This window comes from Mytilus edulis, chromosome 14 (genome assembly GCF_963676685.1).
Source record: "Mytilus edulis chromosome 14, xbMytEdul2.2, whole genome shotgun sequence".
NCBI classification, from domain to species: Eukaryota; Metazoa; Mollusca; class Bivalvia; order Mytilida; family Mytilidae; genus Mytilus; species Mytilus edulis.
The window spans coordinates 41,553,199-41,580,937 of NC_092357.1; the positions used below are offsets into that span (position 1 = coordinate 41,553,199).

The window sequence follows — 27,739 nt, forward strand, 5'->3', positions numbered from 1 at the left end:
GCAAAGTATACCTCCAATTGTCCTCACAATTTATTAAAATCTCTGTCGACCATTTTGCATAAGATAATGATTTTACCTGATATATGTTAGCTCAAATATCAAAATTGTATTTGTGAATTGTAATATGATATCCATTGATAATGAATTGTTTTAGGTACAAAGAGATTTAAATTTATCTACATCTACAAAAGTCTACATTTGTGTAACTGTCAACAAATATTTTGTTGAATGCAGTATCTATATTGAATTCATTTCGTCAAACAAGCTCTTGACTTGGAATACAAAGGCATAAAATAGTGGGCTTAACTATCCCCGGGAGCGCAGAGTCCTATCTTACTGCCCTTAACCTGGGACAGTGGTATACTAGCAAAACATAATAAGAGCAAAAAATAAATGCAACAGTAGTATACCGCTGTTCCAAATTCATAAATCGATTTAGCAAAAAACAAACAAATAAAAACATCTCATCACAGTCTCTTGAGGCTGCATTTGGAGAGAAATCTAAAGCTTGGTCGATACATATCTTGTTTTGGTGCGTTAGATTACAGTAACTTGTGTTTACCCCAATACCACCTTGTATTCAAAAATAATGTACATCTCCATCTACTAATTTGTTTGTGTATATCTGTAGAGGACAAATGTGGTCAGTTTAACCCTTGTTCGTCTGTACGTCCGTGCATGTGTACGACCCAGAATTGGTTTCCGTCTTTAGTTTGCCACAACCAAATGTTATGAAACTTACACCCAATGCTGATAAACAGAACACACAGATCAATTTTGAATTTAAAGCGTCACTTGTACCGTTCTATATTTATACCCATTTACAAATGGAAAAATTGCTAATTGTTTCGTTCTATTTTCTTCCTTTAGTTTACCTCAACAAAAATGTTATGAAATTTATACACAATACTTATTTCATAAAATGCAGATCAAGTGTGAATTTTGGGTGCGTTATTTTTACTGTTCTAGAGTTATGCCCTTTAACAAATGGAAAAAAATTGTTAGATGTTTCCTTTCCTATTTTTAACGTAAGTTTGCCTCAACTGAATGTTATGAAACGTATATACAATGCTTATTACCACAAAACTCAGATGAAATACAAATTTGGGTTGTATAACTTATACAGTTCTTGAGTTATGTCCCTTTATAACATTATATGCAAGCGGGGCATCATCTGTGTCCCATATGGACAAATTCCACATTTAATTTTGAATGCTATATATTTGTTGGTGCCTTTATACGCAGGTTTTCCAAATAAATTCAATCTGAACGTTCTCTGTATTTAGAAAGAATCCATTGATCTGTTGTTATCGTTTCTTAATTTTGCAGAAAATATTTTAGACGCCCCCTATCCGAACCTTTGGACACACTCATCATACATCAACCTACCTTTACTTTTTACAAACGTAAATGTAGGAATTGCTAAATCAAAATCACTCCAAAACACCCTTGATTCATAGATTTTAACTTGATAATTATAGTTGACTTTAACAATATCGCTATTTTTCTAGCGTCCTTTGACTTATACTTCATTTGCTTCAAATTACTTAATTTTCAGTTCTTTTTCTTTGTGTCTGGTTATACAGATACAAAGTGAATGACTATGGGTAAATCTTGTATGTATCTGTCTGCATCTGTATATGAGTACGTTGAGGATACCAATAAACTAAAATGGTGAAGTAAAATCTAATAAAATAAATATACCTCAACCAGAAGTACGGATCAGCAGTATGTCTAGGTGAAATTATGTTCCTTTACTTATTACTAATATCTTGGTCGACCATTTTGAATAAGATAATGGTTTTACCTTATGTAGGTTAACATCAATATCAAAATGACATATGTGCATTAGAATATGATATATCCATTGATAATAATCCTTTATTGTGTACACAGTGATTTAAATTTATGAACAACAGATCTCTACACTTGTGTAAATATTCAAAATATTAGTTTAAATGATCTCTATTTATATTGATAGAAAAAAAAACAAAGAATATGGGGTAATCTATCCATGACTAAATTAGAGTTCATTTTTGTAAGACCAGCTTCTGGCTTGCTTAAAATGTAATGGGTTTAAACATGCTTGTGAGAGTACAACCCTTACTCAACCTTGGACAGTGGTGTAAAAGCAAACAAAAAAATAAAAAACACTCATCATAGTGTCTTTAGTCTAAAATTTTAGAGCTTGATCGCTACATATTTTTTCATGTTTAAATGTGTTGGTTTGCAGTAACTTGTGCATACCCCCACACCACCTTTTTTATTTAGAAATAAAGTATATCTTCATCTACAAATCTGTGTGTTTATCTGTAGAGGACCAATCTGTGTTCGTGTCGTTGAGCTGCTTTCTTAGTTATATTATTAAACCCAGATACTTTTAAAACTAAGGATTTTCTTATCCCAGGCATAAATTACCTTAGCCGTATTTGGCCCAACTATTTGGAATTTTGGATCCTCAATGCTCTCCAACTTTGTACTTGTTTGGCTTTATAAATATTTTGATATGAGTGTCACTGATGAGTCTTATGTAGACAAAACGCGCGTCTGGCGTACTAAATTATAATCCTGGTACTTTTGATAATTATTAGAAACATTTATACAATTTCACAATAGTGTATTGATGAAAATAGAGTGTATTGGACAAACGCCTATTGTTTGGTGTATTCGTGTATACATAAGGGAAGTATACTTTTGAAACCGTGTAACGAAAGGGTATGCTCAGAGCCTCAGATTAATCGCATGTAGTCATTGGTAAAGCAAGTGGGCAAATATATATATATATAAATTAACATTAAGTCTGTTTTAAGGCCAAATTGGGACTTTTATTAGAAATGGTGTTGTCAGTTTGATTTCGATCAATGACTTTGAATGTCCCTCTGATATCTTAACGCCAGTTGATGGATGCTATAACATCTCTTCCCCTATAGGCCTACATTTATGTCTTCTGCCTGTCGGACATTACCAGAGAAAACAAATAAACTTTTTGACAATCTTACCTATAAAGACCAAACTGCACTAAACAAATAATCAAGATCCATCAATAATATCTTTATTAAACATGCAGTGCCGTGAACATCGTGTATAAATCTGATTATATTCAAAAGGCTGACGGTGACGACGATGCGAGGTTCTACCGACATATTGACTCTGATCCACAACATCGTGTGGCAGAGAAAAAACTGGTAGTTTTATGTTTGATGAAAAAAGTCTCGAATGTTTGAACCTGAAATTTCAAAACAAGGCAGATTTTGATCTTTAACTTCGTCAATAGGTTGAAGGTCTCACATCAAAGACACAACCGATTGATCACAAAAACAATGCAGGCCTTGAATCCTTTTCTTTCCGACACTACACTAATTTATATGGACGTCCTCTCCTTCTACACGAATATTCCACATGCAGATGGCATTGATACGTGTAAAGAAGATTGGGACTCCCAATCAGGACAATATCCACCTATTTAATGCCTGGTCAAAATGATCAGGCTTGTACCTAAGAACAACACTTTCAACTTTGATTGAGATCAAAATCTACAAATTAATGGAACTGATACGGATAACAAAATGGTTTCATGATATGCCGACATATTTATGGGCAAAGTAGAAAAACAACTCCTTGAATCTTCAATCGTAAAATTGCTTTCCTTTGTTTAGATTTTTAGATGATGTGGATATGAAATGAAATAAAAGTGACAAGGGTTTAGAGACATTCATCACTCATGCCAACAATACTGTCGAGAATACCGCGGGAGTCAAGACGTCGCAATTTACCGTTATGTATCTAGGGTTGACGTCAGTGTGCGACGTCGCCTTAGCAGGGGTTAGAATGAAGTAAACGTCAAACTGTATGGTTGTATTGTTTTCTGTATACGATATTAGAAGTTAGCCTCGACATTTATGGTGCCGTGACCAAAAGGGAAAATGGATACAAAGCTGAAAGCCATTCGTTCCGGACATAAAGGAGCAATTACAAGACTTTGGAAGAATTTTGGAGACATACGAGACACTTCCGAAATAGAAATTGAGGACATCACAGCTATTTTAGATTCCGTGTTACAGAAAAAGGATATTCTTAAAGATCTGAATGATAAAATTGTGGACGCAAGCTCGGATGAAGACGTGGTGGATGAAATTCAACAAACAGATGAGTACATGTTCGATTTAGATTCAAAAATTCGTCAAATTAGAAAACTCATTAATCCCTCCCAGTCGAAAAGTCATAATTTACCCGTCAATACTACCGTTTTTCAAGCTAGTAACGTTACTGCCTCTGATACACCCATGCATACCTTGATTCCACCTCCAGCAAATAGTATACCCGCAAGCGACTCATCTCAATTGAACCCGCACGCCAATTGTTTCACGTCGACATCTCATGTACAATCGAATGCAGCCTCGTTTTATACAAGTAACGAATTGACAACATCATGGGAATGGAAGTATTGCCCTACAAGCGATAACCCAGCTGATCTAGTAACACGAGGGATAACGGCCGAACAATACACAAACAGCAAATTATGGATTAAAGGTCCGCATTGGTTAACAGACAGTTCAACATACCCAAAATCAACATCAATCGATACGTCTTTATCAGTTTTGTTAACAGAAAATGAAAGTACATGTATTAGCCAATCAAAGGACGATTCAGTTTGTCAATTTGGAATTAACTTTATTATTGATATTGAACGTTATTCGTCGTACCAGAAACTGTTACGTATCACGTCATATGTACTACGGTTTATAGAAAACTGTAGAATTGAAAAGAGTTTAAGGACACTAGAACATTTAAAACCAAGTGAATTATCCAAATCTGTTGAGTTGTGGATTCGAAATTGTCAGGAAACGGCTTTTGCTACGGAATATAACGCATTGAAGTATAACAGTAAATCACGGAACAGTTTACCGAGAATCAGACAATTAAGATTATTTCTTGACGACAGGAACATCATCAGATGTGGAGGAAGAATCCAGAATGCGCCCTTATCGGATTCCACTAAATTTCCGTATATCTTACCTAACGATCATACAATTTCTAAACTTATTGTATTAAATGCCCATGAAAGAATTTGTCATTCCGGAGTAAATGCCACAATCGTACATCTGAGACAAAGTTTTTGGATACCCGCTATCCGACAGTTTGTTCGAAAAACACTCAGGAAATGTGTTACTTGTAGGAAGGTTGTTGGACAACCATATGCAGCACCGGATCCGCCGCCATTGCCTAAAATTCGACTACAAGAAGCTGACCCTTTTACAGCTACAGGGATAGATTTCACAGGCGCATTACAAGTAAAAGATAACGAAAATGTCATAAAGAAAGTCTACATATGTTTATTCACTTGTGCCTCTACTAGAGCGATACACCTTGAAGTCGTTACAAATTTGTCAGAAGAAACATTTTTACAAGCTTTTCGGCGCTTTTCAAGCAGAAAATCTTTACCAAAAGTAGTTATGACAGACAATGGTTCTACTTTTGTATCCGCGTCAGAAGACATCAAACAACTTTGTAATTCAAAAAAGTTAAAAGAGACATTATCAGCACAAGGAATCGACTGGTTTTTCATCCCTAAACGTGCTCCATGGTTTGGTGGATGGTGGGAGCGTCTTATTGGAATGACGAAAACGAATCTGAAAAAAGTACTAGGAAAATCACTTGTAAATTTAGAGACTCTTCAGACAATCGTTACAGAGATAGAATCCGTCTTAAATGATCGACCCTTAACATATGTGTCTTCAGACCCGGAGGATCTTCAACCACTTACGCCAGCTCATCTTCTTTATGGACGTAGGATAAATACATTACCGTACATGGATACTCGTGAAATTGACATGTTTAATGAGACATTTATGAACAAAACAAAGTTTATCAAACGTGTTCAAAGACAATCATTACTCTTACAACAATTCTGGAACAGATGGAAAACAGAGTATTTGACGTCATTGCGTGAATTCCACAAGAAAACGGGAAACAATTCCACTATAATCAGAATAGGCGATATTGTTCAGATTCATGATGAAAACAGAAGAATAATGTGGAAAACCGGGATTGTGGAAAACCTAACCAAAGGAAATGATGGACTAGTTCGTTCCGCTATTATTCGAACCAAAAATGGAACCACATCACGTCCGATCGTCAAGTTGTATCCCCTTGAACTTTGTACAGACATCGAAACATCAAAGGACGAAGAAGCTCGACAGAAGAAAGAACCAAGTGCGACCACAAGCCGGATATTGCCAAACCGAGAAGCAGCCACAAGAGCCAGGGAAAATATTAAAAAATGGACTAAATAATGCGTAACCTATTAACTGTTCAGATTTATTATGGACTTTTACGAATATACTTGATTTAATTGGCTAAGTGCAAAACCAATTATTTGACCATGTGAACAGGTGCGCGAAAAATATAGACACTGTTAATTATCGAAATAGACTCATTGTGAACCGAAAGATAACTAGTTTGGAAGCTAGTGACTGTGCTAAAGTTTTAAGTTTAAGTTTGAATTTAATTAAGAGACAGTAATTTTAATTTTGTTTTTCTTGATTGTAATTTAATTTTGATATTTACTTTTCGCCGCCCGGAGAATGTCGAGAATACCGCGGGAGTCAAGACGTCGCAATTTACCGTTATGTATCTAGGGTTGACGTCAGTGTGCGACGTCGCCTTAGCAGGGGTTAGAATGAAGTAAACGTCAAACTGTATGGTTGTATTGTTTTCTGTATACGATATTAGAAGTTAGCCTCGACAAATACATGACAAAGTATCAAATTTACTAATGAAACGTTAAACAAATATCCTTCCTCGATACTTCAATCTCCCTAACACATGGCATTATGTCCAAAGTCCTATATTCTAAACCTACTGATAATCACCAATACCTGTCTTCTAAAAGTTGCCATCGTGCTCATTGTACTAAAAGTTCCTGGTCATGAGCATCCCGTACAGTCAGGCACTCTGAGTAGAGCGAATAAGTTCCAACACAGAAACAATTAAACAAAACTACTGAGTCAACTCAAATCCCACTTGAAGAGACGCGGTTATAAACACAGAATGGTCAAAAATGTTTTCAGAAAACGGAAACTATCACAAGGAGTAAACTTTTCAAATAAGGCCTTTGAAAATAATAGAGAAATAAAATACTTTTTCATGCTTAGATTGGTGATGTTTAATCCGTTCAAAGTTTTGATTTTTCTACCATGTATACCATTTTGCCTCACATTCTGATAAAAACAATCCCACAACTAATTAAAGAGGGTAATTAAACCTTGCAACTGAACTGCGAGAATAAAAAGGTCACAAGGCTATGCTACATTAGTATGCTATACTATACAACAACTTATCAACTAAACTAGAATATATTTTCCAGTACAGCTGTATAAAGTTGTGTGACAATTTGTTTTGAATTCAAAAGATGACGTATATATCCTAGCTCCAACCTATAATTTGAAAACAAGTATATGAGATGCAAAAAAAATAAAGTATATTCTGACATTAAAATTTAATTGACATGTTAAAACAGATGACCACAATCATTCAAATATCAACCTAAGACATTAACTATTGTCCAAATTATCAGTGTCATACTATTAGCCAAGAGTGTCGAACCAATAGGGCTTTAAACTATCATGATGTCGTACCAAACGGGTTTCAGACTAATCGGTGTTGTAATATAGGTGCTACACCAACATTGTATATGAGCATTGAAAAATTAAAAAAAAAGACTAGGTTTATAATACATAACACAAACAATTAAATTTTGTTAGCAGTTATTTACCCCTTTGGCATAATTTTCCAGAATATACAGATAATAATTTCACAATGTATATACTGTAGATCATTCTTCAATAAAAAAAAAGTTTGACATTAACGTCCTGTATTTTTTTACCTCAACTATTGTTTTTTAATTTAAATTGTATGTTTCTCTGTAAAAAGTAAAATCACAGAAATACTGAACTCAGAGGAAAATCAAATCGGAAAGTCCCTTATCACATGGCAAAATCAAATTACAAATCACATCAAAAACGAATGGACAAGTACAAGTACTGTCATTTTCCTGACTTGGTACAGGCATGTAAACTTTTATCTAGATTTTAGTGAATAAAGTATCTATCATTAGTTTTACATTATCAATCTAAAAGAAGGAGTCAAATCTTTTAAAATGTATATACCTTAAACAGAAAGCTACATCAGCTGTATGAATGGCAAAGTCTACCTCCAATTTTCCTCACGTTTTAATAAAATCTGTGTCGACCATTTTGCATAAGATAATGATTTTACCTGATATATGTTAGCACAAATCTCTAAATTGTATTTGTGAATTGTAATATGATATCCATTGATAATAAATTGTTTTACGTACAAGGGGATTTAAATTTATCTACATCTACAAAAGTCTACATTTGTATGACTATCAAAACATATTTTGTTGAATGCAATATCTATATGGAGTTCATTTCGTTAAACAAGCTCTTAACTTGGAAAACGAATGCATAATTGGTGGGTTCAATATCCTAGGGAGAGCACAATCCTGCATTAATGTCCTTAACCTGGGACAGTGGTGTAATAGCAAAAAAAATAATAAAAACAAATAAAATGATCTCATCACAGTCTCTTGAGGTTTCAATTGGGGGCTTTAAAGCTTGGTCGCTACATACCTTGTTTTTGGTGTGTTATAAAAAAAGAAGATGTGGTATGATTGCCAATGAGACAACTTTCCACAAAAGACCAAAATGACACAGACATTAACAACTATAGGTCACCGTACGACCTTCAACAATGAGCAAAGCCCATACCGCATAGTCAGCTATAAAAGGCCCCGATAAGACACTGTAAAACAATTCAAACGAGAAAACCAACGGCCTTATTTATGTAAAAAAAATGAACGAAAAACAAATATGTAGACTGTTACTTGTGTTAACCCCTACGTATATATACACCACCTTTTATTTAAAAATAAACTGCATCCTCCTCTACAAATCTGTGCGTCTATCTGTGGAGGACTAATATGTTTTCGTGTCGTTGTGTTGTTTTCTAAATGATTTATCCCAGATACTTTTATTCATATTTATACCGTTTGATGAAACTTGACGCCTGATGTTTGGTTTATTTATGTATGTATGTACTATGTTTACATCAGGAAAGTATACTCGAAAAATGCATTTATAGGAAACAGTATGGTTTTATAAGTCACTCTTTTGGCATCCTGAATTTGAAAATATCTGTTAAATATATCTGTGGTTTTTTTTTATATACTATAATTTTTTTGAACCCTCTCTGTATTTTTGTAAGAATCCATTGACCTGTTGTTATCGTTTCCAAATTTTTCAGAAATAATTTTAGGCGCCCCCTATCGAATTCTTTGTACACACTCATTATACATTAACCTACCTTCATGTCAACTATTGTTCTTTCTATGGATTTTTATGTACCTCAAGTAATCTGGCTAGTCTTGTTTGTCTTTTTCTTAATTTACGATTTAACCGGACCCTTTTCACCTTCTTGATTGTCTCTTTGCATCTGTGCATGTCACACTATTTGATGTTTTAGAAATATCCATAATTACCCAAATACCATTGCCGAAAAAGTAATATCACAAAAATACTGAACACCGAGGAGAATTCAAACCGAAAAGTCCCAAATCAATTGGCAAAATCCGAAGCTCAAATACATTGAACAAATGATTAACAACTGTCATATTCGTGATTTGGTACAGGCATTTTCTTACGTTGAAAATGGTGGATTAAACCTGGTTTTATAGCTATCTAAACCTCTCACTTGTATGACAGTCGCATAAAATTCCATTATATTGAAAACGATGTGTGAACAAAACAAACAGACATAATAGGTTAAAATGTAAACACTTGGGGTACAGCAGTCAACATTGTGTTATAATCTTTATCACTATAAAAACCAACAAATACGCAGCAAAGTAACACAAAAAGGCATATAGACAGAGCACATTAGTAAAAATGAAAGACGACCTACAATAATTCACCATACCACCATTACACAATGATGGGATGTATAAGTGCAGTGCCACGTTAAATAGATATTACAAAAACAGACTAAACAGTAAAAGAAATATTCAGAAAGACAAATTAAGGAATACTATAACACGTTATTAAGATGATAAACAACGTCAGTACCCAGAATCTATACGTCAAGACCATCGTGTATTAATTGTGAAGATGGCACGGAATATTTATCAACAAGGTCTTGGGACCTTCCGATGAATTTTTTTTTTCAGAAAAAAAGGAAGGGCCATTCTATGACATACCCCTGTTTCTTCAACTTACTACTCAGACATTGGTAAAGTTTTACAAAATCTGAGTAGCAGATACAAGCTCGTGAATACCAAATAAGTTGAGAAGTAGATATCCCATATGCAGGTAAAGTTGGTACATTGCTACTAAGGTAAAGGGAAATTGATCATTTCAAAATTAATTGTCTCGTTTGTCATAGATTCTGATACTGAGATGACCGCTTGTGCCAAATCAATCGAAGTATCAGTCTAGAAAGGTGGCGGAGGAAGCTGTATCTGTTGTTTCTTTCATTTCTAATTCTGGGGGATATATTAATGGAAACCAATAAAATCATATGAAAATAAAAGGAGGTCAGCAAGGAGAGGGACAAAGTTCGATCTCATGGGAATACCGACAATTTGTTGAAAAAGTCTACTTCTTAATTCAACAAATATATTGTCAAAAAGAAATTCCAGCATACTGATTACTTGTTCCTCTAGATCTGTCACGGTAGTATGTTTTGCCTTTTTCTTCACTATTAACCAAATATGCCGTATGGTATCCCAAAGTAAGAAATTTATAGTGCGTGCTACCATTTTTATGCTTAAAAGCATTGTGCCGGGAATATTTCTTTCAGATGATTTTTCAATTTCTCCGGGGGAATGGTAGTATACTGGGTTGAAAGATCAAAAGATTTGACAGAACTTATTTCAGAAATAGATCGACCTCTTCACTTGACAAAGGTAAATAATGTGTGTTATCTTTGTTGATATCGCACAAACTGACAAGATCTGAACACATAGTGCTGCTCTCTGACGTCTGATCAAATGTAAAATTGCATCAGTCCTTCTTGTTTGATCAAACGAACTAGTAGACATGGTGAACGAATATTTCACAACTTGACATGGTGTCAACGGCTCTACTGAACATCGCTACTCTTTATAAAACACCAATACTGTGCGCATAGTCTTTAAGAACGTTAATCGACGAGCATATCCGGTTCTACTGAATTTACGTAAATCGATATGTCCGACCTTGATATGTGGCAAAATCTGTGTACATAGATCGAAACTCTAGGAGCTTTCAAATTCTCGTCTAGATGAGAAATTACGGAATTGATCTGAACCGTCATGTCTGTATTTTTTTCAGATCTAAGCATACATTGTGTGCATATATTCAAAACATAATTATCATTCTCTAGAATTGGCTAACCATTGCATCGTGTGAAATAAAGTTTCAAACTTCTATCAAAATTATCTTGCATATTTTCATCGTGCCATGCTTGTAAAACCATTGATTTAGAAGGTCTTAGTTTGTCTGTACGTACGACCTGACCATTCTGTCTTTTATTAAGTAATGTGATATACATCTGACGTGGATCGGTACCTATACATCCCGTCAACATGGTCAATTGGTTTGTATAATCTTTCAATTTTACTGATGTGTTTTGTATATGCGATTTTTGTGTTCTTTTGTTCTTATAAAGTGACTCTGTACTTTAAAAGATCCTGTCATTATGTTATTGTTCTATTATATGTCATTATGTTATTGTTCTATTATATGTCTGTCATTATGTTATTGTTCTATTATAGGTCATTATGTTATTGTTCTATTATATGTCTGTCATTATGTTATTGTTCTATTATATGTCATTATGTTATTGTTCTATTATATGTCATTATGTTATTGTTCTATTGTATGTCATTATGTTATTGTTCTATTATATGTCATTATGTTATTGTTCTATTATATGTCTGTCATTATGTTATTGTTCTATTCTATGTCATTATGTTATTGTTCTATTATATGTCATTATGTTATTGTTCTATTATATGTCATTTTGTTATTATTCTAATATAAATTTGATAATACTTTGAACAACAAACGACAAAATTATTTTTACAGTTTCTGACACCAACTACGCGAAACAATGAATGTAGTTTTTTTTAATTTGATAGATTTTTTTTTGTGTTGTATGTGTTAATGTTTGTTTGTATTTAGATTGTTACACAGTGATGACTGCTGTAACCATATTTTGACTATTTTACCGATAATGTCTATTTTGTTCACGCATCGTTGTAAATATAACGCTGTGTATGATTTGACGCGACTGTCGTACAAGTGAGAGGTTTAGCGCTATAAAACCAGGTTCAATCCACCATTTTCTACATTAGAAAATGCCTGTACCAGTTCAGGAATATGACAGTTGTCCATTCGTTTGATGTGTTTTATCATTTGATTTGGCCATTTGATTAGGGACTTTCCGTTTTTTTGAATTTTCATCAGAGTTCAGTATTTTTGTGATTTCACTTTTGACTACGTTATAAGTTTCAAATTACGAGCTTAATTACTTAATTTTATTTCTTTTTCTTTGTGTCTGGTAATTAAGATTCAAAGTAAACGACTAGAGATAAATCAGATGGGTATTTTTTTTCACCGAAAAACGAAAAAAAAAAAACAACTTTGTGGGTTTTAGTTTGTTTTTTTTCTTTAATCAACGCTTTACACATATCTTTTATAAGATATCTTATTAATTAATAACATGGTGAAAAATTATCATTGTGGATTTAAGAGTTGATGGGCATGCTTTGATTGTCAATATGATACAATTCATAAAATTGCATAACTCAAACTTCTTAATGATAATAGTTAACATTTTCCTCATTAACTCCTGGAAAAGACAGATGTGAAAAACTTGCAGTTTTCCTAGATAGAATTAATAAATGAATTAAGCTTAAAGAATAATTAAAAAATTTACCAACAAAATGAAATGTCATTGACTAACCGGTTCGGAATAGAAATTGGGATATACTATATGTGTATACATATTACGTATAATAGGGCCATATGCCACCCTTCAATCACCATTGTATTTAAATTAATGAATTCTAATTATATTTTTTATAAATTAAAATCAATGAGAAACTCTTATTAAAACAAAAAGAAATTCGCTATGAAAAAGAGATTTCACTCCACAGTTATCTTTTTTTAATCATTTTTTTTAAAACTTTTTATTTCTTTAAAGGCCTCACATGAGGCATAATAGTATAATAAATTTAACAACAAATATAATTAATGCATGAACAAACATATATACATATGAAGTTGATGTAATTGCAGCTGGAAGTTGAACATTACAAATAAGATTATATATGATTATTTGAATACAGACATAACAATTTTGCAAAATTTTGGCAGGCCTATAAGTGTATATCTATCATGACTATTCATTAACTCATACTGGCTAATAATGTTAATGTTGCTTTAGATATGAAGAGGTACACATTTCTGTCTTTCAGCACTAAAAAAGTTACAATTAAATATGTAATGAAGCTCATCACCTAGTTGTTCCTTATCATATAGATCACAAATTCTTTCAGATCTATCAATAGAAAAAAATCTACCAGCCTCAATTGGCAACTTGTGACTTTCACATCTAAATTTAATAATATTATACATCAAATCAGTTGGGAGAACAGAGAGATATTTCTCAAAACCAAATTCAGTCTTATAAATTCTATAATTGATACACTTAGGTGAGTTAAAAATTTGTGCTATCCAATTTTCAACAAATTTTTCATGAAGAAAATGTTTAACTTGTCAGTATTGACAGAATAACATTTCTTTCTACAGTTTGGTTATATTCCAACAATGATTATAATCACATTCGAGTAAAATTTCTTTGATACGTACATGATAACCATTTAGAAAAATTATTTAGAGTGATACACATCACCTTCGTCGAGTCTATATAACATATATCATATAACGGGCTAGATATTTTCTCTTTTTTACCATTTAAAATACGTTGCCAAAATCCAACCATTCTGGTTTTAATACAAATAGACATAGGTACTCTACCAAGCTCTCCATAAACAATAAAGTTGCAGTACATTTTTTAATCTTCAAAATATACTTGCAAAATTCTGTATGCAAAAATTCAATAATATCATTATCTTCGTAATCACACACTTCGACACCATATAACAATATAGGTGCAACCATTGCATCAAATAATTGTAACAGAATATCAATTGGTAAACAAAGATTTCTCGCTTTACGCAATACATAAACATGGCCTTCCTAGCCTGATGGACAAGTCGAGCTTCTATACTATTAAACGAGAAGACCTCATTTCATGTGTCGCTTCTCTTCCTTCCACGGTCACGAGTTGGTTGACCGTTATGGAATAACGTTTCACAAATGATATCGGATATGTTCCTTACGTCGTAACTACAATCCCCTTCCCTTTCATGAATGTGACCTACCGAATTAGACTATTTACCGGATTTGTAATCACATATTATAAGCAACACGACGGGTGCCACATGTGGAGCAGGATCTGCTTACCCTTCCGGAGCACCTGAGATCACCCCTAGTTTTTGGTGGGGTTCGTGTTGTTTATTCTTTAGTTTTCTATGTTGTGTCATTTGTACTATTGTTTTTCTGTTTGTCTTTTTTATTTTTAGCCATGGCGTTGTCAGTTTGTTTTAGATTTATGAGTTTGACTGTCCCTTTGGTATCTTTCGTCCCTCTTCTCTTCCTTCCACAATAAATTAATCATCCTGTCTCTGTGTCCTATAGGTACCATGTATAGTCGCATTTGTCATCCATTCTTATGATTATTCAGTTTGGGTTATTTTGGGAGAAAAACGAAAAAAATGCGTCCGGATATTTTTCCGTCATTGGACGAAATTTTAAGTCAAACTAGACTTCCGGTTTGCGTTTTTCTGTACTTTGAACATACAAAGACTATGAATAAAGTGTATTTGCTATCTGCTATCATTTTCAAGTTAAGTAAACTATCCACGGCGGTCACGGAGTTTATTAAATAGAGAGGGTCTATATTATAATATGTCAATGACCGCCGTGGATCGATTAGAAAACTGGGAATTGATAGTAAAAAGCAAATACACTTTATTTATAGTAATGAATGATCATTAGATACAGATAAACGCTAACATCATTGAAATTGATAGTAAAAAAATGGGAATTTGGGAGGGAAAAATGAGGAGCCGGGCTGGAAAAAACAATTGCCATGTTCCAAAGTACCTATGACTTTTGATACCTTTTCTGAAATTCTCCAGTCATAAAATCTGTTACAAAAATTCATTGAGTCACTAAGTATATTAAATAGAGAGGGTCTATAGAATACATGTATATCAATGACCGCCGTGGATTCATTAGTAAACTGAGAATTGATAGTAAAAAGCAAACACACTTTATTTATAGTAATGAATGTATATACTAAACGTATACTATGTTCATATTGAAATAAATAAAAACCAAAAAATTGGGAATTTTGGGTAAAAGGATGAGGAATTGAAAGAAAAACAATCGACTGTCTTCAAGTACCTATAACTTTGGATACCTTTCCTGAAATTCTTCAGTCATTAAATCTTTTTAAAAAATATCGTCCAACAACACTTTACATACTTTCAACCACGCTCTGAATGCACGCGATTTCGCGGGTGTGTTCTAGCATTTATCATCCTTGGTCACTGATGTATATATATGTTACAGTAAATAGGTGAAATTAGGAATTACATGTAATTACTAAAATTTAGGAATTACAGGTAATTCCCGATGCACTTAGTTAATACAAGTAATTCCTTAAACGGCCCAGTTATTACCAGTAATTACTAAATTTAAAATGAATATTTACACCTATTTACTGACTGCTAACACAACCATAACTTTTGATCACCTGACCATAATACAACATTGTTTTAGCTGTGTAATACTAACTAGAAGATCAGTTAGTACTCTTAAAATTTTGAATGGTTGATATGTATAAAAAATATCTTGAATAAATATGGACTTTCAAATATTTGGTTAAATCAGAGTAACTTTAGTTTTAATCCAAAATGGTTTAAGTTGAGCATTATAATACAGATAATTTTTTACTAACTTCAGCAGACATGGAAATCAGAAATGGAAAATTCTCCCAAAGCATTATGTCTTAACTTTTTAAAGAACTCTTTGAATTTGAAGAATATTTAGACTTATTACCTTATAAAGATAAGATAACGTTATGTAGGTTAAGAACTGGAATGAACTGTTATGTGCATTAGCTTCGAGATATATAAAAAAAATATCTTTTTTTTGTTGTTAAATCATTTATAAAAATGATATTGTAAAATTATAATTCACTGTTAGCAGCCATTCTGGTTTTATTTTGTTAAATTAGCTGAGAAACAAGGTTGATGAGTTGTGCACTTGCAAGTGAATATTTGGACCTCATTGAATACGTATTCATGTGACCTTCAAATCAACCCCTAGCTGGAGATGGGTTATCGATGTATTAAGCTATTAAAATTGTAAGGGTTTTTGCAGAACAAATAGTCTCGGTTACTTTTGCTGTTAATCGCAGGCTCAACAAAAATGAGGAAAAAATATTAAAATTTTCCTCTAGATACTATCTGTTGACTAGTACTGTAAGAAGCTTCAGTCAAAATTGGGTAAAAATCCAGGATGGTTTATAAAATCTAATGTTTTAAAAACTTTAACTACAGACTGTATGTAATGTTAACTGGGACAAAACTAGTCCATTTATAAGTAATATACAAAAAAAAAAAGGATTTTTTTTTCAAACTTTACTTTTGGATATTATTTTATGATCATAAACATTTAGCTTCTGTCCAAGTTTGGTAGAAATCCAGGATATTTGGAGAAAGTTTTTTTTTAAGTTTTGAACCACAGTGCATGATGGAGATTTTAGTTTGATTTTGGATAGATATCATTGTCTTGCATACATATATTTACGGAGTTTCAAAACCTATAAAACAACCATTTTCCAGTTTCAATTCACAAACACTAAAGAGTATGCACTTTGGATGTGCATTATATTCCTACATCCTTAAGTTAGCGCCGTTAAAATCCCTACCCCTTTACTTTCTTATTTGGTATCTTGAATTATGTTTTTAATTTTAAAACAAAAACATCAAGTTAGTAAATAGCTGTAAAAATGACAAAAAAAATCAGTGATTACCAGTAATCACTGAAACAATTAGTAAATACATGTAATTACTAAATTGGCTAGTAATTACAGGTATTTACTGAAGTGTTTAGTAATTACATGTAATTCCTAATTTCACCTATTTACTGTAACATATATAATATATCAGGGACCGTTCATAGTAATTATAGTGTATATGTATGTTCATAGTATACAGAAAAACAGAAGGAATAAAAATCGGTATTTGGAAAAAAGGGTCTCACTAATTAGCGACAACAAGCTTCAAGAAGCGACAACAAGCGTCAACAAGCGACAATTTGAATTATTTTAGCGACAACAAGCGACAAGAAGACTATTTAGCGACAAGAAAACATTTTTTTTTATTAGATATAAAGAAATTTGTATTTTATGTTTTTTTTTTAAATGTACGAACAGATATGTCTAATTAAAATGTTTTATTATATAGATAGACGAAGAAATGAAACATTTGTGAGGAAGAAAGAGATTGTGAAGTTTATATTAGTATATTGGTAGATGAAGAAATTTAACATTTGTGAAGAAGAAAGAGATTGAGCTTCTTTTTTTTAATTTTTAAATATGAAGAATATGTATAAGATAATGTATGTATCTGTTTTCATCAAAGTCAAAGTATGAATAAACGAATGGAGATATATATGGAGCGGGCATAATGGAATATAATATTTTGATTCATTTGCTTAATACTATGCTCTAAGTGTACTCTTGTTATGTCAATTTGTGTCAATATTTTCAGGACAATGATGCACAAATAATTCATTTTGCGAGCTTAATATATATTGCACGAAAAGAGTTTCAAAAAACAAATAATAAGATAAATAATATGTTCTAAAACACAAGAAAAGTAATCTCATAATACAATAATTAAACGTAATACTGGCTGTTATTCATAATAGATGATAAAATATTATGTAAATAATGTTTCATTTTTTTCTATCAATTTTAACTTTCTTGTCGCTAAAATTATTTTCTTTTGCATATTCTTTTAATATTTATTGCAATAATTAACTTTAATTAAAAAAAAATGTTTTCTTGTCGCTAAATAGTTTCTTGTCGCTTGTTGTCGCTAAAATAATTCTTGTTGACGCTTGTTGTCGCTAAAATTCTTGTTGTCGCTAATTAGTGAGACCGGGAAAAAAAGGCCAGGAGGGCAAAAAAGTGCCAAGTCCACAAGTACCTTTGACATTTGATACAGTCATCTCCTGAAATTCTCCAGATATTTTTTTTAAAGTTTACATACGCTTTATTTCCCCGCGATTTCGCGGGTGTGTTCCAGTTATTTATAAGATAACGTGTGTGGAGATTGGCAAATAGACTGGTTCTCTGTCCTTTATCTGTTTGGCAACAAAGGTATCTGTGATACCCGTATGTTGCAAGGGAGAGGACCAGCCTAATTGGCAAACTACTATAATTATCTCCCTTGTCACAATCAGTGAAGCCGCAAGTGCTTTTGCACTTTGATTTATGTAAAATGTACTTCGGTCATTATTGCGTTTGAAATCTACGTTAAACGTACGAATGTTTCAAACTTTAATTTGATATAAAAAATATTCTTGTCGACAAATGGCTGAGCAGCAACGACCTACGACAACACACGAAATAACTTACTATTTGAACATCGAAAATGCAAAAATTATTGCCCTCTTTATGGTCACAGGGTTTTTGATGTACCATGGAGTAATTCACCTAAAATACAGTAAGTTTACGCTTATACTTAGGATTTAAAACTGTGTGTTTCCAAACTTACTACTCTAGACTAATTTTCCAAATATTTTCGACCTGTACATTGCGGTCCGCGCATGTTTTAAAGAGCTTTCGCTGCACTGTGGCATATTCCTAAGACCAATAAAATACTTGTGGTAGTCTGTCCCGAAACTCGGACCATGAGACTGTTGTTGAAAGACTTCAGATCCAGTTTTTTTTCTGTGACATTATTTCCCACTTCTGTGTGGATGGGAACGTAACAGAATCCTTTGAAGTTCCTTTCTGCTATAAATTTGTATGACTCGTTGGTCTGTGCCCAAATGTTTCAGGCTTGCTGAGGAGTAATCATTTTAAACTTCTCCGTTTTAGTCACACACACTACTGAATCCTCCAAATGGTTCCATGCTTGTATTGCGTATATGAACTTTAAATAAAGCTTTATGTCTAATGTTCCATTCTACTGCAGTACAACAACAAATGGAAGTTTTTAACGACCTTGACTGGCTATACAGCCCTTGCACGGTCAGTAAAGCAATACTTGAACTTGTCTGTCTTACTATTTGGAACTATGACTGCTTGTTTGCACATTTTAGTTAGTGGACTTCTATAATCTTCCTAGTGATAAAGTTATTAAATATTAATTTAATTTGTTGCTCTGATTTGTTGTTTTGGTCTATCATGGGTATGGAGTTTATAAAGGTCAACTGGAGGGAGCACTGGTGTCTTCCCCTCAACCTCTTTGAAAAAGAAAATCAGCAGTTGACGTCTTGATTGTAATGACGGAAGTACATTTTTCATCTTTTGATTTGTAGTCTTAAGAATGTTTAGTGATAAATCTAACCCCTCTCTGTTGTATGGATTTCAATTTATCCATTTTTTATCAACATTGTTGTTGTTGTCATATATCAGTCAGAGCTCTGACATAAACAAGTCAGAATAAAATGACTTCTTCAAGTCAGAAAATGTTTTGAAATTCTGACCTGTACGGGTCAATTTTTGTTTTGCGTAGTTTTCCATCGAGTCCGTCAAACCAGAAGATATTTTGAATTTGCCGCCGATCTAAGACACATACGATCACTTGGTTTTTTGCGAGAGATCACGTGTTTGAGAGTCGTTGTTTTGGGAGTTTCTCGAACGAGAAGTTATTGAAAATATAGTGATTATTTACGTTTTTTTAGTGCAAATCTAGGTCAATGTGGTCATTTTCAGAAGGTAATACATATTACCTCCGTATTTTCTTGGCCATTTTAATATTTTTTGCGTGTGAAGAAGGTCTTTGCAAGTGATTTTGTTGCTGTTTCATGAAGGCGCGTGACCTGTAAATACGGACGCGTGGCCTTTGAGATGACCGGGTGTCTGACAATTCTGACTTGTTCAGGTCAGAAAATGTTGTTATGATAATGAACTGTTATTTTCGGGAGACAACTCGTGTTGTCTTAAACAGTATTAACATTAATAACCAGTCACTGCAATTTTAAAAGTAAAATTATTGCTTCGAGCTGAACATCATCACGTGATTTTTCTATTTTTAAACTCAATCATGAATTGACTTTTTAACCTTTCCGAGTTTGCGGCTTATAAATATATTTGTTTTTTCGTTTCTCCCAATGAGAAAAACGATCTTTTGAATATTGATATTAATGAAAATGAAATGAAATCGGAATAATTTTAATAAAGGTAAAGGGAAGGGAGGGTTTAACTAAAGAACCGAAATATTTTTTTATTTTTATTTTAAAAATGATTTTAACTCGAGAACATTATAAAGAGATTCACAAAACGGGTTTTTCAATTATGAACATGGAATATGATATTAAAAACAAATCAAATGAAATATAGGGTAAGGCTCCAGGGATCACCCTACCCCTGTCATTTGACAATGTTGAACAGTCGATATCCTTGCTCCCTTAACTCAATTTTTTCTCGCTGTAAAGTATAATGAAATATACCAGGCTACAGTGGCGGATCCAGAGGGGGGTTCTGGGGGTTGGAACCCCCCCTTTTTTTTGGCCGATCAATGCATTTGAATGGGGACATATAGTTGGAACCCCCCCTTTATCCTGGGTTGGGAACCCCCCCTTTTTAAAATGGCTGGATCCGCCCCTGGGCTAGTCTCTATGGGTCGCCCCACCCCTTGTTATTTGAGAATGATCTTATATCTTGAAAATGGTCGAGATCCCCACCTGTAAACCATATATATTCCTTTTTATAATGTCAAATTGATTTGAATGAAATATACCGGGCTAGTCTCTGGGTTTACCCCCTCCCCTGCCATTTGCGAATGTTCTTATATTTTGTAAACGGTCGAGATCCCCACCCCTAAACTATATATATTCTTGTATGGGAAAATAAAACAAACCCAATGTAATATAGGGGAAGTCCCTTGGGGGGGGGTTCACCCCTTACTGTGTGAAAACATGTAAATGGTCAAGATCCGCACCCCTGAACCAAATATATATTAGTGTAAGGGACAACAAGACAAATCAAATGAAATAAAGATAAAGTCCCTTGGGGTCACCCCACCCCCTCATGTTTGAAAACTTGTAAACGGTTGAGATCCCCACCCCTTAAGCCTATATATTATTATATGGGACAATACAACGAATCAAATGAAATAAAGGGAAAGTCCATGGGGGTCATCCCCATCCCCCTTCTTGAAATGGTTTGGATCACCACCCCTAAACCATATAATATTCCTGTTCGTCATTTCAAGAAGATTTGAATGACATACAGGGTCAATCCCTAATTATATGGCATATATGTTTTCCTATGAAGTTACACATCTATAATTCTTACCCCAGATGCTTAGCCACATAAAGCATTAACCTTTTATTTGAAATATAGATAGTCTTTGTTTCTACAGAAGTGAGAAGAACATTGGAAGTCAGTATGTTCTGACCTATAAAAGTCTGAATGTTCTGACTTATGAAAGTCTGAATGTTCTGACTTATTATGAAAGTCTGAATGTTCTGACTTTAATTTAATAAGGCCAGAAAGACTCAGAATGATCTGAATAATGACTTGTTTTTAATGTTAGAGTATTTAAGAATATGAATGCTCTTGTCATGCTAGTACCATAAGAAACCCTGACAAGATTTTGTTCCCAAAAAAATATATATTAAGAATAACAAGTGTACAATTGAACATAAATTACAAAGTTATAAATGTTGCTAAAAAAATATATTTAAAAAACACCCAATAGATAGTTGTAGTGAAAATATTATGTATTTATATGTACCACTTCTTGAAGGACAACAAAGTCACCAAACTTAGTCTGATTTTCTAAGTATGTTCTTCTCAAATTTTTTTTACAGAACATGATTTGACCTGTTTAAGTCAGTTTACAGAAAAAAAATCCGATCAAACTAGGTTTCTTCATCTTAGCCCCACCCTTTTTCTCCTTATCTGAATCGACTACTGTTGGGATAATTAATTTTTTTTTAAGAAACAATTCAGTCAAATGGTTTTTAGAATAATGTTTTTTACAACCAAAAGTTCTATATGTTAACTTTACAGAAAAAAAGTCATGAAAATACAGAAATAAAATAAATTTTTAAGATACAAATTTGATGAAATTTGTTAAAAAAAATACATTTGAATATAAAATATACCAAATACATTTTTTTTATAGTCCTCAATATTATGACTTGAGGGGACCATATTTCATCAGTCTTTTATCTGGTTTGTCATACATTTTAAAATCAATATGAAAATCCTAGACTTAAAAGTTGACATAAGTACTCTTTGAAGTCAGAACATGATTTGACCTGTTAAAGTCAGTTTACAGAGAAAATTAAATCCAATCAAAACTAGGTCTTCTTCTTCTAAGCCCCTCCCCCTTTTTCTCCTTATCTGAATCTGCTACTGTTGGGATAATTAATTTTTTTTTAAGAAACAATTCAGTCAAATGGTTTTTAGAATAATGTTTTTTACAACCAAAAGTTTTATATGTTAACTTTACAGAAAAAAAGTCATGAAAATACAGAAATAAAATAAATTTTTAAGATATAAATTTGATGAAATTTGTTAAAAAAATACATTTGAATATAAAATATACCAAATACATTTTTTTTATAGTCCTCAATATTGTGACTTGAGGGGACCATATTTCATCAGTCTTTTATCTGGTTTGTCATACATTTTAAAATCAATATGAAAATCCTAGACTTAAAAGTTGACATAAGTTTAGTTTTGACTGACTCTTTGAAGTCAGAACATGATTTGACCTGTTAAAGTCAGTTTACAGAGAAAATTAAATCCAATCAAAACTAGGTCTTCTTCTTCTAAGCCCCCCCTTTTTTCCCCTTTTATCTGAATCTGCTACTGTTGAGTTAATTAATTGATAAGTTTATTAGAATCAATTCAGTCAAATGGTTTAAAATAATATATTTAACAACCAAAAGTTCCATGTGTTAACTTAACAGAAAAGAAAGGTCATGAAAATACAGAAATATAATAAAATTTAAAGATGATTTGATGAAATTTGTAAACAAAATACATTTGAATATAAAATATTAGTTCTCATCATTGTGACTTTATTATTGGGTGTCTTTTATCTGATTTTCCCATACGTTCTTAAATGCATATATTTATGACAATGCCAGACTTAACAGTTGTAATAATAAGTTAAAGTGAAGTTTTTGACTGACTCTTTGAAGTCAGAACATAATTTGACCAGTTTAAAACAAAATACATTTAAATATTGAATAATCAATATGCAAAATAAACTTTTTTATAGTCCTCATTAATTATTGGGCTGTATGGGGACCTTATTTCCTCTGTCTTTTATCTGGCTTTTCCGTACATTTTTAAATTAATATGAAAAAACTAGACTTAAAAGTTGAAATAAGTTTAGATGGGACTGACTTTTTGAAGTCAGAACACGATTTGACCTGTTAAAGTCAGTTGACAAGAAAAAAATGTCCTATCAAAGCTAGGTGTTCTTCCTCTAATCCCCCTCCCCACTAAATATCAATCTGCTACTGTTGAGTTAATTAATTACTGATTTTTTTTAGAACCAATTCAGTCAAATGGTTATTAAAATATAAAAAAAATTTGCAACCACAAGTTCCATGTGTTAACTTAACAGAAAAGAAAAGTCATGAAAATACAGAAATAATACAATATTTTTTTTTAGATAATTTGATGAAAATCTCAAAAAAACAAAATGCATTTGAATATTCAATATATCAAATAAAAATGTTCCATATAATTTAAATCAATATGAAAATCCTGGACTTAAAAGTTGAAATAAGTTTAGTTTTGACAGACTCTTAAAAGTCAGAACATGATTTGACCTGTTAAAGTCAGTTTACAGAAAAAAAATCCAATCAAACTAGGTTTCTTCATCTTAGCCCCCCCCCCTTTTCCCCTTATTTGAATTTGCTACTGTTGAGTTAAAAAAAAAATTAAGAAACAATTCAGTCAAATGGTTTTTAGAATAATGTTTTTTACAACCAAAAGTTCTATTTGTTAACTTAACAGAAAAAAAGTCATGAAAATACGGAAATAGAATAAATTTTTAAGATATTAATTTGATGAAATTTGTTAACAAAATACATTTGAATATAAAATATACCAAATACATGTTTGTATAGTCCTCATTATTGTGACTTAAGGGGACCTTATTTCATCAGTCTTTTATCTGGTTTCCCATACATTTTAAAATCAATATGAAAATCCTAGACTTAAAAGTTGAAATAAGTTTAGTTTTGACTGACTCTTTGAAGTCAGAACATGATTTGACCTGTTAAAGTCAGTTTACAGAGAAAATTAAATCCAATCAAAACTAGGTCTTCTTCTTCTAAGCCCCCCCCCCCCCCCCCCCCCCCTCTCTTCCCCTTTTTCCCTTATCTGAATCTGCTACTGTTGAGTTACTTAATTGATAGGTTAATTAGAAACAATTCAGTCAAATGGTTTAAAATAATATATTTTAAAACCAAAAGTTCCACGTGTTAACTTAACAGAAAAGAAAGGTCATGAAAATACAAAAATATAATAAAATTTAAAGATGATTTGATGAAATTTATAAACAAAATTTATTTGAATATAAAATATACCAAACACATTTTTTTATAGTCCTCATTATTGTGACTTTATTATTGGGTGTCTTTTATCTGAATTTCCCATACATTCTTAAAGCATATGACAATGCCAGACTAAAAAGTTGTAATGATTAGCTAAAGTGAAGTTTTTGACTGACTCTTTGAAGTCAGAACATAATTTGACCGGTTTAAAACAAAATACATTTAAATATATTGAATATGCAAAATAAACTTTTTTATAGTCCTCATTATTGCGCCGTATGGGGACCTTATTTCCTTTGTCTTTTATCTGGCTTTTCCGTACATTTTTAAATCAATATGAAAAAACTAGACTTAAAAGTTGAAATAAGTTTAGTTGGGACTGACTCTTTGAAGTCAGAACACGATTTGACCTGTTAATAAGTCAGTTGACAGAGAAAAAAAAATGTCCAATCAAAACTAAGTCTTCTTCCTTTAAGCCCCCTCCATATCTGAATCTGCTACTGTTGAGTTAATTAATTCATAATTATTTTTAAGAAACAATTCAGTCAAATGGTTTTTAAAATAATGTTTTTTAAAACCGAAAGTTCCAAATGTTAATTTAACAGAAAAAAAGTCATGAAAATACAGAAATATAATAAAATTTTAAAATAATTTGGAGAAATTTGTTAACAAAATACATTTGAATATGAAATAATAGTATACCAAATACACTTTTTTATAGTCCATGTTTTTGTGACTTTATTATTGGGTGTCTTTTATCTGAGTTTCTTATACATTCTGAAATGCATATGACAATCCCAGACTTAAAGTTGCAATACTTGATTAAAGTATAGTTTTTTACTGACTCCTTGAAGTCAGAACATAATGTGACTTGTTCAAGTCAGTTTGCACAACACGATTTACCTCAATGAAATATTAAGATACAATGTATCAAAAATATACCAAATTATCTTTTATATATATAGTTCTTATAATTGTGACTTAATTTTTTGTGATTTTTTTTCCTACTTGTATCCATACATTCTAAGTTAACAATCACATCACAATCATGATAATGCACGACTTTTACAGAACTTTGCAAGCCATTTAGTTTTTGACAGACTCTTTTAAGTCAGAACATGATTTGACCTGTTTAAGTCAATTTGTCCGAACATGCCCATTTGACCTGTTTAAGTCAATTTGTCTGAACATGATTTGACCTGTTCAAGTCAGATTGCAGAACAAATTTTCCAATCAAAGCTAGGTGTACTTCCTTTAAGCCCTGCTTCTGAATCTGCCATTTGTGAATTTATTTGATAAATGTTTAGAAACAATTAAGTCAAATGGTTATTTATTTTAGGGGATCTTACATATATTTCTTATGTCTGACGTTCCCATACTTTCATTTAATATCATATGTCAGTGCCCCACTCTAAAAATTTCAATAAATTTAGTTTTGGGCTGACTGTTATAAGTCAAAACATGATTTGACCTGTTTAAAAGAAAATGCATTTAAATATTGAATATACCAAATATTTTTTTTTATAGTCCTCATTGTGACTTTAGGGGACCTTTAATATTTTCTCTGTCCTATATCTGTCTTTCCCATACATTTTTAAATCAATATGACAGTACAAGACATAAAGGTTGAAATAAGTTTAGTTTTGACTGACTCTTTCAAGTCAGAACATAGTGTGACTTGTTTGAGTCAGTTTGCTCAACAGTATTTACCTCAATGAAATATTAAAATAATAAATGTTTTGCTCTTGATAAATTTAGCTAAAAGTGGATGAAAATAGATCTCTTATTTTTTCCTTGGAAGATTTGAAGTATTGTCATGGTACTAGTAAATGTATCCAATATTGTATTTTGTAAATCTTTTGATATTGACAGAAAGTTGTATGATCCATTTTTCTGCTTTGGTTTTTGTTTGTATTAATTTTGAAATGATCGAATTTGATGAGATAAATATATTATGTTAAGATTCTGGAAAGAAGAAGGTATGACAAGCCCCACTTTTTAAACTCTTTGATTCGAAACTAGTAATCACTATATTTTATGGAGATTGATAACAAAGTGGTAGTAATGACTGCTTCAAGTCAGAACAAAAATGACCTCTCTAAGTCAAAATGTATTAAAAAGGGACATAAATCTTATTAGAATATGAAGATATTAAGTCACAATATTTTATGCAAAAGCTGACCTGTGGAAGTCATTTTATGATAAATTAAAGTCTGACATAAACTGACCTGTACAAGTCATATTCTGTTGAGTGCAAGAAGGGAGACAACACTTGCATCAAATTATATCTGACCTATGGAAGTCATTTTATTCTGACTTGTTTATGTCAGAGCTCTGACTGTATATGTAACCATTTAATCTTATGTAAAAATCATAGGTACTTGTGCATGTTGTGGGATGGGGGAAACATGACTATCTTTTTTTCACAGTCCACCGAGTGGGGCAACCATGTACTATGTCTATGGACACATTCTTGCATTTTGTTTCCTTATTCTTTTCAGAATGAATGTAACATGAAGATAAATATGTATCTTAGCTGAAACATCTATAAGACATTGTAAGACATATTGTGAGGGTACTAAATTTTTACTTTTATGACTGTTTTGTGAATGTTTTCAACCAGCATTACAAGGTACATGTAGCTTGCAGTTATGGCAAAGACTTTTGACCCTGTTTTCCATATACATTTTGTAACATGTTATTTTCAGTAAGTCTCAAACCTACTAGTCTGTTAGTAGCTGCAGGCGCTACATCATCTACATGTACAGGTGCAGGGT

The 27,739-nt window shown here is 32.3% G+C and overlaps 2 protein-coding genes across 3 annotated transcripts in view; both read left to right on the plus strand.

The window, feature by feature from the left end:
- The first annotated feature begins 3,923 nt into the window (after positions 1-3,923).
- LOC139504207 (uncharacterized) lies at positions 3,924-6,293 on the plus strand. The gene has a single exon (XM_071294273.1). It carries the CDS (start codon positions 3,924-3,926, stop codon positions 6,291-6,293), a length of 2,370 nt encoding a protein of 789 aa, XP_071150374.1.
- A 12,475-nt stretch (positions 6,294-18,768) lies between these two features.
- Positions 18,769-27,739, plus strand: part of LOC139503157 (N-acetylneuraminate (7)9-O-acetyltransferase-like) — a 65,260-nt gene continuing 56,289 nt past the window's right edge. For both annotated transcript variants that reach the window (XM_071292890.1, XM_071292891.1), the window contains exon 1: positions 18,769-18,931. In XM_071292890.1, coding sequence (XP_071148991.1) covers positions 18,799-18,931 — 133 coding nt within the window. In that variant the 5' untranslated portion in view covers positions 18,769-18,798. The remainder of the gene's footprint in view (positions 18,932-27,739) is intronic.